The sequence below is a fragment of the Emydura macquarii genome, unplaced genomic scaffold, assembly GCF_026122565.2.
Source record: "Emydura macquarii macquarii isolate MOO-44397 ecotype Brisbane River unplaced genomic scaffold, CSIRO-AGI_Emac_v2 contig_3345, whole genome shotgun sequence".
Lineage (NCBI taxonomy): Eukaryota > Metazoa > Chordata > Testudines > Chelidae > Emydura > Emydura macquarii.
Window position 1 is genome coordinate 2,279,659 of NW_027133482.1, and position 12,633 is coordinate 2,292,291.

The 12,633-nt window shown below is 43.2% G+C and overlaps 1 protein-coding gene across 3 annotated transcripts in view; it reads right to left on the minus strand.

Annotated features, from left to right (window-relative positions):
* The window catches only part of SLC4A11 (solute carrier family 4 member 11), a 217,184-nt gene that overhangs the window by 130,323 nt on the left and 74,228 nt on the right, over nt 1–12,633 (minus strand). The window contains exon 1 of one of the 3 annotated variants that reach the window (XM_067533597.1): nt 12,027–12,326. The exons of the other annotated variants lie outside the window; for them this stretch is intronic. Within the exon in view, the coding sequence (XP_067389698.1) occupies nt 12,027–12,066 (40 nt within the window). The 5' untranslated portion in view covers nt 12,067–12,326. Of the gene's footprint in view, nt 1–12,026; nt 12,327–12,633 lie in introns of those variants that run through there. 3 annotated transcript variants of the gene reach the window in all.

A 12,633-nucleotide genomic window follows, 5' to 3' on the forward strand; every position in this document is an offset into this window, starting at 1 on the left:
AAAACAAGTTTTATGACAAACTCTGAAAAGGATCATGACGATAGCAGCATGGATGAGTGCAGATAAAAGTCACCTGACTAGCTGACCCAAGTGTCTTCAGCTCTATTTCAGACCAAAAAACGATTTACAAGTCCAACAGTGCGCGGAAAGGCAGATTTTCTCCTTGCCAATAAAAGTGAAAGCAGCCTACGTGAGCAAACAAGACAGTCTCACCACACTCAATCTACGAAAACCAGAGAAATGGAAATATGAAAATTGATCGTAATCAACCAACTAAGTAGGCTAGCATGAACATAACCAAACTACATGTAGAAAAAAATTCTATTTCCTGACAGACCATGAACCTCCACCAAGCAGCTGCAAAAAACAAAAATAGAGTGGACAGAGATGGAGGCCTAATGTTCAGGTACAAGAATGTTAGACTAACAATATACATTTCTGCAATGTTATTGAACATCAAATTTATTTAACTTCATCAAGATAGGTTACACGGCTACTGTACCAGGGATGTTCCATAAGGATCTTCGATATCTATTCCTTTTACACATCACAATGACAGACTGTTACGATGTTTTAGCATTAACAAGTTTTTTTTAAAAGACAAAACATCTTTCTTTGCTAGCCTCTCCCCATGTATTTTCTGTAACTGAATTCTGGCTACAAACAACAAACCGATGTTTAATTAGATTACATTTAAAATAGTATTCTGCATCCCTAAACACACAGGCATGTAGAACAGGAGGAACAAGCAGTAGAATTCATTACCAAGCAGCAAAACCCATGGAAACACAAGTATTATCTTACTTTGGTTGATTAAATAATTGAAGAGCTGACGGATTACTTGTTTTCTAAATTTCCTGTTTAAATCCACCACCCAGCAACAGCAGTGCCTCAATGCCAGCTATGGTTTTTTAGACTAACTTACCTGCACTACTTCTTTAACAAAAGATGCTGCTAAATTGCAAACAGCTTTAAATCCTGTTTGTTGCTTTCCCTAAAGCTTTCAATAAGCCTGAATACTGGTTTCCTAATGCCACTTTTGTTCAGGTGGCAAGAGGCAATGGCTTGTGGTTCCCAGTGGCTCCAATATTAATCAATCCAGTGCATCTTTCTCCCTCACTTCCAATTGGTGAGTGGCAAATGGGTGGAGTAAGAGCATGACCCATTAGATTCCAGAAGTATAGACTTCAGTTCAGCTTTCAGAGAGATCACTGTTTGCAGAAGTAAAACAACGAGGGAATGAAGATGCTGGAGATCCAATAAGCTAATTAATTCAAAGCTATCTACATTCCAAGGCAGGTTCAGCTATCCTAAACGTGCAATCTCTCTCCTGCAGCCATAAAGGTTTACTGTCTCTCACAGCTATTTGCCTCTGGTAGGAAGGAGGAAAAATAGAACAATTCAATTAAAGTGACCCTGCACTTCCGAGCTGGTGCTTTTTACTGAATACCACATCAAGAAAGCTAGCGCTCCTCCTTAAAGAAACCTTGTAGCATTCAGGCACCAACTGAATGAGGAGATACTGTACCTTACAGACAGAAGTACAAAAGATGACAACAAAAGGATATGAAGATGTAGGAAAAGGAGGAAAAACGGCTGCCAAAAAGGTAGAGATAGCAGAGTTCTCTTAAAGACAAAGCCACTGTAGTCTGACAATGTGTTCTTTACTATAATGCTGTAGGTTACAGCATTATAGTAAACTGGGGCCAGGCGTCCAGCCTTCTTACGCATAGGCAGCAATACATACTGTTATTTGTATACACAAACTCATACAAAAGCAGACACTCCTGCATGCAGAGAGGCTATTGGGTATTGACAGTATACAGGGGGTTAAAGGACAGATGGCAAGGAGAACAGCGAGGAGAGTTTTGTGATGTCCATTAGGAAATGGACTACGGTGACTAAAATTCATTTCATATAGTCAAAGACGATGTTCATCACCAAGCCAGAATTTTGAAAAATATTTAAATTTAGATTTGTTTCTAGCAGAGGTTTAATTCTTTTAGCAGGTTCTCAGATAAAGGGCAACAACTGAAGTATTTCACATTAGTGTCTAAACAGAAGTTTGAGTTTGTTAGAGATTTCACTATACAATCACATCCACCAGAACTAATAGGGATCTACTGTAGAGAGACAGGAGAATATGCATCTTCTCTATTTCGGCTTCCTTTTGCACTGGCTGTTTACCTACAGACAGCAGCACTTCTGAAACCAACTGCAGGTTCAAGTGAAAAGCCACACACCCTGTATGCAAGTCCCTCCTGTAGATGTACTTCCTGCACACCATACCACATGTAAAACGAAAAAATGCAAATATGTATTTTTTTTTTTTTTTTAATAAAACCTCCTTTGTTGTTTTCTGCTTCAGGGTCATAGAACATCTCCTCTCCATATTTGCATCTTACGTTAACTCTTTGGGGCGGTCTTGTTCAGTCCTGAGCACGTTGTGTCATCACTAAATAAGATGTGCTTAAAATAGAAGCAGAGGCTATTGTCTATAAGGTAAACCTTGAAGACAAGTATGTAGTGGTTTTCAAAGACAGATGTTCTTGACCAAGAATACAGTTGTGACGCTGGCTGAATCGGGGGTCCCTTGAGATATATTCAGGAGCTCTGATTACTCCCTTCTACACCAGTCTCACGTGGGGGGTGTCACGCTGGCTGGATTAAGGGAGGCATTTAGTATATTGTTTGACATCAGTATGTCAAAACCATAATTCATGTGAGATATGCCATGTCAGGTACTGTCAGAAAGGCTATGAACGTGCTAAGTAAGATGATAATGTTTATGTATTTTATGTGTAATGGAAGTTATGGATATGTTTGTTATATCTGTATTTCAAATTGTGCTGTCTGGGTCACATCCCAGACAGGATGGCTGAAGAACAAAAGCCTGCTTGATAGCCCATTAAGAAATTCACAGGTGCAAGGGGCCCAGAGAGAAGCCAGGGATGTACCTGATGAGTCACCAGGACTTGCTCACGTGAACCATTTTGGTTCCTGTGAAATTCCACAAGCAGCATGGCAAAGGCCAGAGGACATAAAAGGCAGGTGCCCGGGATCCATTTGGTCTTCAATCCCATTCAGCCTTCAGCCACCTATCTACCTCTGGATCAACTCATCTATAATTGAAGCTGTGAAACAAAGGACTGAGACCCATCCAGGTACTGGATGTGCACCAGAGGGATTATACAAGCCTGCAAACTCCACAATTCTACTAGAAACCTGATGTACATGGACTTTCAAATCATTTGTATGTATCTGATTGCTTTAATCCTAGTGGCTGATTGGGAGGCGGAGATTGAAATGCAGTAAAGGGGGCTGTGTATATTTGTATATTGGCTTCTTGATAACCAGTGTGGGGAATCATCAGCAGTTTGTGGCTGGTTGGGAAGTCTGACTTCAGCATCACCCACCAGTGCTGGGAGAATCTGCCCTCCTTTTACAACCTGCCCTGACCTTGGCATTTTCAGGTGGCTACCCTAGGTGTAGAAGGGTCACAACAGTTTTCTGGAGTTTTAAAGAAGTGAATAGGAAATAAACTCAATTAAAATTTTAATTATGGAGTTATTGGCAGAGACATCGTTAAGGGTCCATTGAGATTTGCACTTCAAGCAGAACTACATTCCCTCTGTCTCACACGTTAATGGTTGAATTTAGTCTCCAGATTTGCCAGTTGACTTTTCCATGGCATACAAATTTACAAAGTTTTAGCACAGAAGTATCTTCTAAAAAGCTCCCTCTTTGCGGTTTGGCCTCTTTTCCTCACATTTATTAGGGTTCCTCCACTTATAGTCACAGGCCCCACACACTAACACCTTCTGATAACGTGTGGGAAAGATGACAGTTTTGAACTTCTAAAATTAAACATTCTTGAGGTTTTTAACCAGATACTAACTGAGTCTGACCAAGATTAACCTGCAGAACTGCCCAGGTCTGTCAGGTATTTCTCGTTTCCAACACTGCCAGTCTGATTTTTCAGCTACAGAGAAACACATACGAATGGCCTGCAATTTTCTCTTTGCCTTTTTTTTGGGGGGGATGGGAGGGGGTGAGAACGTTGTTTTCCTAAACATTTTCTGACCAGCTCAATCCCAGACTCACCTGCTGTGCTCTACTGAGCCAGGCTAGGTATTATGGCAGAGGACTCTGCAGGTGGCTGGGGGCAGTTTCAGATAGCAAGGCGGAGGAAGGATTAAATGGTTTACGCAGGGATGCACATGGGCTGGAGGGAGGCAGAGGAGGTTTGAAGGCAGGAGGAGATGGAGGGGAGAGCAGAGAGCTGTGGCTTTGCAGGAGGCCTGCGTTGGGTGGGGAAGCTCAAAGTGGCAGCACAATGGCGCTGACACTCGTAGGACTCCCCCAATGCCACCACCTTGGTTCCCTGCCGCACCCGAACACCAGCTCCGTCGGGAGCCATCCAAGCGCGAGGGCTTGGTGCAGAAACGCTCTGCTCCCCAGCGCATCAGCGGTAGTGCTGGAGAAGTCACCACCCCCAGCAAAATGCACCAGGGCACCTCAGTGCAGCATAAGTAGCATTACTGGGGGGCAAGAGGGAACCTTCAAGGGCCAATGCCTCAGAGCAGACGTGACGCTGTCTTGGGGTGTCCAGGATTGAGAGTCACCATGTTAAGCCCCCCTGCCGCCTGCCTCAGCGAGAGTGACTTGCTGGTGCTCAACTGGGTGTCAGCTCTCTGACACGCCCAGTCTGTTCACCGCCTAGTCTCCTCAGGGCTCTGCCAGACTTTACTTTCCCTTGCAGGTTAACACCTGATGCACCCCAGTCCCCAAACCCTTCAGGAACCTCCCCCTGTAGCATCCAGCCCGTCACCAGACGCTCACAGTAATTACCAGGTGAGCTGTCCCTAAAGAGTCTATACACACACCAGCTTGTTTGAGTCAACGGACTATCAATTCCAGTGTAACACCGCAGCACCGTAAGCTGTTTATAGTGTAAACACATCTACGTTTATTGGCAAAGGTAAAGATTGAAGAGATAGTGAGCAAGGATAATGAGACCCACAGGTTGCTAACAAAACCAAAACAGCACAACACACTTCTTCTAGCTGAAACGTTCGATAAGGGCATAGCCTGTTAAAGTTAAGTAGTTTCTCACCTAAAGCATCCGTGCAACATCACTAGCTCTCATGGCCAGGATTCGGCTTTCACGAATGCAACAAGCCTCGTCCTCCTTGCATCCTCCGTGAAGGGTAAACGAGGTGCCTTTCTCTTATACCCCAACGTTCATGGTCTTTGTACCCCCGAGACAGGACAGTCCCTTGTAGTTTAGTCTCTGGGGTCTTCCCATCCATTGACACCATATGCAAATGTGGCTTATAATGCTTAATTTACATTTGACAGAGACACACATCTGATCTCCTATCCAGAGGAAACCTGTTTGTCAGCTCTACCTGGTTACAGGCTTTAAAACTTAATTCCAGTATGTCTACATAATTTTAAAATACCATCAGTACATACATTTCACAAAAATATTAATGAATAGCGTGATACCAGCTTTCGATGGACACCTTACAAGGCACCATGCATGGATAAATGCTATAAATGGCATTATGTGTAATGAGTTTGTCAGGCCTACCAGGAGTTGCTGACGCAGAGTAGCAAACCCTTTGCCAATTGACACCAAAGGAGCTCTGTGCCCAGCAGAATCACTGAGCTGCCTCACTACCCAGGCCATTCACACAATCTTCCCACCCAAAAACTTCCCCTCCCAATGCCCCATCCCCACCAACCCCACTCCCTCACCTGTGTAGCTGCTCTGTGAAAATGCAGGGATAGGGAACCAGTAAACATGGTCAGAGTTAAGACTGAACTCCGGACTGGTTGTTCAGGAGGAGGGTAGAGATATGCAGGCTATGAGGAGGTGGAAGTTGAGGAAAAGAAGGGGAACTGAAGGGCAGAGTATAGATTGGGTCTGGAATAATTGATGGGGTGAGGAATAATTATTTATGGTTTATATTGGTGGGATATGCAATCTAGCAACCTTAGCTCTCAGTTAAAGTTTTCTGGAGGGGAATAATATAAAACTGAACACAAAACACCCTGCATGCAGATACACAACACAGTAAAGTATATGGAAATGCTGCTTTTCTAACCTACATTTAAACACCATGCAAATGCAAAGAGACAGCACAGGAAAAGACTCAATTCTAGCTCTGTGTCAGGCTGATGAATATATTAACCTGGTTTAAGAGTTAGCATTACTACGGTCATTTCCAGGAATATCTCAAGCAGTATGTTTGTTGTGCATAATAAACATAAAATAGTCCCTAAAAAAAAAATCCATCTATTCCCATAAGAATGGACTGCGTGCATGTTTGTTGTAAGACACATGCATATTAAACCCTTGGGGATCAATTAATCTCAAGGAGAGGTAAGGAACGAGAGAGAAGAGGTATAGCATCTGGGATAGCAGAGATCATAAAGGGCAGACCAGGAATAAATATGCAATCCTTAAAACTTGAGAAGTACGGCACTGTTTCAACATGACGCCACTATAACCGGGGCATCTCTGCTTCTCCCAATGCACTGGCAGTGGGGATCTGACCAAAATGGGCCAGCGGGGAGAAGAGAAAAACACCAACAGTGCTGCAGTTGTCCCCAGCCATCCCAGCATACAAGCAGTAAGGTGATAGGTGCTTCTCGAGGGGCGAGAGGAGATTCCCTCTCTCCTACCTGCCCCGAGCACATAGAGAGTGAAGAATTCGGCCTGTGGTTTGCAGTTCACAATCCAAACAAGGTGAAATGACAATTGTGTGTGAGCCGTTACCAAGAGCTATAGTTTAGATTGTATCTCCTGTCACTCCATGAGCCTCCCCGTCCCCTTATTAAGAGACAGGCAGCAAGTCCTCAAGACGCATCTTTGCACATCTCCCCTGTCCACCTCGCCCTTGGTCCTCAGCCCCGGCTCAGAATCCTGCCACTTCGACACCAATGCCTACCCCACTGCAACCCATTCCCATTCCACACCCACCACCAGCCTCTGCTCAGTCTCAAATGGAGTCGGTAGCTCAGTGCGTTTATGAACGCTAACATTATTTTAACTATTCCTCAGTATACACATTTAAAAAAAAAGCAGCCAAAGTGTGACACAGAGGGAATAGGGAAGAGGAAGAAAACAAAAGGGTGGAAGGGGAGTCAGACAAAACAGCTTTCCTACCACTTGAACGCATGGATGTGTCTCACCACCCAGGCCGAATGCAGGACAGGGCCACCTGCTAGACTGCAGTTTTTGGGAACCAGTCTAACAAAGGACGCATTGCCCCAGCTGTAGGGGTGAGGGAACGAAATATCAGCCCCTAACTTAAAGAGTTTTGTGAGCAACACAGTCCTTCAGTGTAGGCAAGATGGCCAGTATCCCCCCAGTTCCTCACCGCTCCCCGGCCTGGTCCAGACAGCTTCCTGGCCCTGTTTCCTTCCTGGCCTCAGAGGTGAAGAGAAGTGAGAGAGAGCACTTCCTTGTAACCCCCAGGGACATTTCTCCGCCTTTTACTGCCTCTTTGTTATACCCCTGCTTTAATGGACTCCTACTTAATCTCCTTAATGTCACCTTTTAACTTCTCTTTAAGATAAGTAGGCTGAGCTCTTTGAGACGTGGCTATAAAGCAGGGTTTGCTAATCCTTTAAAGCAGTCATTCTCCTGGCTCCTCTCTGAATCATCCTCAATTTATCAACATCCTTCTTGAACCCAGAACTGGTGACAGAGCAGAGAGCAGACCCAATATGCAGGATTTTTTTTTTTTTTTAAACTCTTAAAAACCCATTTTCCCCAGTTTCTCCCCCACATCCCCAAATTCCTCTGAAAGATTCTACACTGGGATGATCTAGGATGCATGAAAATCTGCAGGGAAGGACACAACACACGGCTACCTCAGGGACAGGTGGTGCAGGGTAGGAAGAGGAGCTGTTTAAAAAAATCTGAAGATAATGGAAAGCAAATTTCAGCTTGAAAAATGTTTTTTCAACACATTTAAGACTTATTTGCCCTGCTGCAATTGGTATCTTCTATACCCTTCGCTAAGTCAGATCTCACACCCATTCTGTGACACAGCTGGCAAAGCGGTCTCTAATGTACCCCTAGCCAATCTCTACTACAGTTAAGACATACCACTCCACAACACTTCTGTGAACCACAACAGGCAAGTTATTTACAGTAAAACAATGGAAAGGGCCTTAAAGTGTGATGCCTACTTGAGAGCTGCCTGGGTAAAGTTGGCACTTCTTACTAAACATATCTGTCCATATGTAAGCAAAGCTTTCCATGTACTTTAATAGCTAAAGTCAGCTTTCAGTGGGGTGTGTGTTTTTGGTTGTTTGTGGGGGTTTTTTTTTTTTTTTTTTTGTTTTTTTTTGGGGCGGGGGAGGGGGGGAGGAGAGGACATTGTTTTTGTTTTGTTTAAACTTACTAGCCCTGAAGAGCCAGCATCGCTCTGGGAGAGGGAACTGGATTCCAGTCCCCTGTCCACAGGCTTGTTTGCTCACTTAAAATTAGTCACGCCTGGACAAACCCCACTGAAGGTAATGGATTTGCACAGGTGGCCCTCGGCTTAATTTGAGGACAATGGGGTTGCACAAGCGTTCCACAGCCCACTGTCGTCTGCAGAACCTCTGCTACTGATGAGGATGAGGAAAGGCAACAGCTGGATCCCCAGAACCCAGTGTGAGGTTACAGGGCTGGAAGCTAGAAAAAAAAGACATTGTTCCACCTGGAGATGGCACACCTTTATATGGAAATCGTTTAGAGTCCACAGATATAGAGCCCCGCAATGCCATGGTTGCATTCTTGTTCAGAGGACAGGAATATTTTAATAAAAAACTATTCTATCGGTTGAAACACTGCCCTCTGCTAAACCTTCACCACCTACTGCAGTAGCTCCCAGCACAGAGGCCTGAAGGATCTGCTTTTCATATACAGGCAGTACATAAGAACAGCCATACTGAGTCAGGCCAATGGTCCATCTAGCTCCGTGTCCTGTCTTCCGACAGCGGCCAATGTTAGATGAAGTAATTTTTTTGCAAGCCTCAATTCAAATTAGCATGAGTATATTAAGCAAAATAACAGTACCACCATCTAGCACTTTTCAGCCTTAGATCTCAAGGCCCTTTAGAAAAGGATATAAAATATCAATACCCCTTTTCACACATAGGAAAACTGAGGCACTGTGGGGTGGATTTAGCATATTTCTATGTAGCTATCACTACAGATCTATCATAAACATTCATTTACTTCACCTCTCATTGTGTAATTAATGCTAGTTTTACACATATGTAATTAGAGGGTGGATGACTTAGTTTCGCGTGATGTATCATTTAAAATATTCCAACAAATTTACATTCTAGAAACATTCTAGAAGGAAGCAGGACTTCAAAGAAACATTTATTGTATCCAGGGGATTCTTGGTAAGCAGGGCATCATTGCATGCGTTCAGAGAATAACCCCTGAGCATTAGCTGATAGCACACTACTGGAATTCACTGGGTTTCACAAATACCTGACATATCCCTAAATTCCTGGAGGTTAATGTCACATGCATCTTTTTTTTATATCTCAATTTATGTAATATAGTGTAATGCATTTGTCCCATATACACTTAGCACACACATGAACTGTGTGTGAGGGGCACAATCTCATAATTCGTTGAGAAGCAGATGTATGGTGAGTAATGAGGGTGTGGTACATCACAAATATAGGATAGTGACAGGTAAAGTAATTGACATGACTCTGGGCTAAACACATTACTCATGAGAGAGTTTGCTGACCATCCCTAATTAGTCAATAAAAGCATCATGTATTTTGTTTATTCCACAGTTTAGAAGAAGAAGTTATTTCAGAAAAGTTCATTAGTATTACTTTGCATGCCTCTGTTATCGTGAGCCACATTCAGTGAAAAAAAGTTGGTTTAATATCTACTAGAGCTTTGATATAAGCCAAGGCATCACCATTTTAAAGACCAATGTCTCGTGTTCAATCATGTGATATCAGATCTTAACACTGTCAAGAACCAACTATTACCAATTCTGGACTTCAAACCTCTCTGCCTTTGGAGCAAGAGAGAAGAAAATATTTCTATGGTAGGTACTTGTTACAAAATGGTAGCGTCACAAAAGCTGCTCAGAGATTTGAAATGCTAGATAGTTCTGGCTAACATAAATTAGTGGAGAGAGGGTTGGAGCCTTGTCTATACTAAGCTACAAAGCCCAGCACTGGTGGTGGTAATGGTGGAGATTGTAGTGTGGAAGGGGCTTTAGCATTTTTAGCACCATCCTTCTCAAAGCTGCGTTAAATGATACCGTACTTAAAAGGCCTGAGATCCGTGTATATGACAGACTCCAACAGCAATTCAGGGAAGAATGGTCAAAAGATGCATGCGCTATATAGCATATTCCACGAGTTCAGTCAAAGTAATTTTTTCTCACAGCTAAATACTCTATGTGAAAAAAAAGTAACACACTCCGTTGAGTGGATTGCTAGAACACATTTCAAATCTCAACTAGAAGACTTAACAATAGAGACAAAACTTCTATACAAAACAGGCACTGCAGCTCTCCTGTCATCTACAAGGATGAGGATGAAAGCCTGGAAAAAATCCAAATGCCATCAGATAGAGATGCACACTTCTGGCACACCAACACCATCTATTTGGATAACAAGAGAACTCCAACAAGACACCCATTTAACACAGCATGCCCTCGCACTACTAACACGACAAGATTTTTAACAGAACTAACAAGTAGTGAAAGAGAAGAGTAGGTAGCTGGAGAGAAAGAGAGCATATTTCTTTGAAAAAACTGGTGTTCAAAGCAAGTCACGCAGTTTTTAAAGAGATACACAGAGACCACCAACTAACTGGGGAGAAAAAAAAAAAAAACCATCCATGCCACAAAAACAAATCTATGGGAAACTGAATCCCAGTTCCAGCATTATTGCACCTGTGAACTAAACAGTTCCTTTTCCTCTAGAATGAACTTTCATAGAGAAACAGCTGTAAATCCAATGTAATTTAATTTCTCATAAAAAGCAGTATTGAAACAGCCATGGTGCTTTTCAAGGAAGTGCTGATGATATCCATTAAAAAAAAGAAAGAAAAAAAAACAGTTGCACAACATTAAATTGTTGTTATCCAGTTGGTTGCAAAGAGCTCTGGATAATCAAGAACCTTATTTCAAAGTGCATTTAAAATTATTTAAGAGATTTGTTTCCAAACAGCTTTTTCAGAACTGAAGTTTAGAACATATTACTGGGGTTTGCCAAGACATACATACCCTCTCACCATTTACAAATCAGGTTACATTTTCCATTAAGTTATTTCATTGTTATTTCACCATTTTTATTCCACTACTTCTATAAGTGACCTCAATGAGAAGACAGACAATGCTCCATCTTTCACGAGAGTCTTACATTTTAAGTAAAAAACACCCTGTGCTAACGTCTCTGCGCCCCCCCATTACAGCATATGTGAACACCCTAGCACAACATAAACGTTTAAATCGCCAGTTCATCCCTTGCTCCTCAGAAGGAAGTGGTTGTTTATTTTAATGGCATATCTGCACGATTCTGGTCTCACTAGCTCCAACTGCTGTCAAATCAGCTCAGTTTTGCAAAGACGAGACCTTCTACCTCGCAGCAGACTGCAACTCGCCAACAAACAAAAAGGTTTGTAAGCAATGATGCAACTCAGACAAAAACTTAACGCAGTTTTGCAATGGGGGGAGGGGCAAATTTTGCAAGGGGAGGGGGGGGGGGGAAGTAGCAACAGCTACCCATGAAAACAAAACACTCGTGCTACGACTTCTGAAAGTGTCTGCCCTCTGAGCCCAGCGCATTGTAATACAGGAAAAGCCCAGGCACTCCAAACGCTGCACATCCCTCCTGGAAGTTGCCAACAAAGCGAACCCCAGCACATATGGGCGGGGGTTGAGGGGGGGGGGTTTAATATCTTGCACGTTGCTCTCTGAACTAGCCAGAGCTGCATCACCCCTGATTGCTGCTCGAGTCCTTTTGCTCCTTACCACATGGCTGCAAGTGGAAAACACGTTTTGTTGCTGCCATCGCTGCTGCTTCTGCTTCTCTCTCACCCCATCTTCACCATCCTGCCACTAAGACTTTTTTTAAAAAAGAAAAAAAAAAAAAAAAAGAAGAAGCGCAGCCCAAACTGAAAGTCCTGGTTGCACTGGTGCAGGCTGAAAAGGGAAGAGACAGAGAGCAGCAGAGACAAAACCCCGCCTGGGTCCTAGCGCTGCTCCTTTTCTTCCCATCCAAGCACGGATCCACCCCCTGCCTCGCCTTGCTCATTGACTCGAAGGTGTTTGCAGCCCCACCTGCTCTTATGAATGGTGATTCCACCGACCCGCCCTTCTTATCTTCCCCACTCCAGAGACAGGACCTCAGCGATTATCTCCTCTACCAATCAGCAAACCCACAAGTACCTTCCTTAAGTATTCTTGCAAACTCCTTAAAGGAGCACAGTCAAGGGATGTATTTTAAGTGACTAATTAAAACAAAACACATGTTCTGATAGCCCACCCTTTAAATAGCAGCATGGGAAATATTGCCTTTTCAAACATCTTTTTTTAAAAGAAGTTGTTGTTACAGGAATTTTTTTTTTCTGCTTAAGTT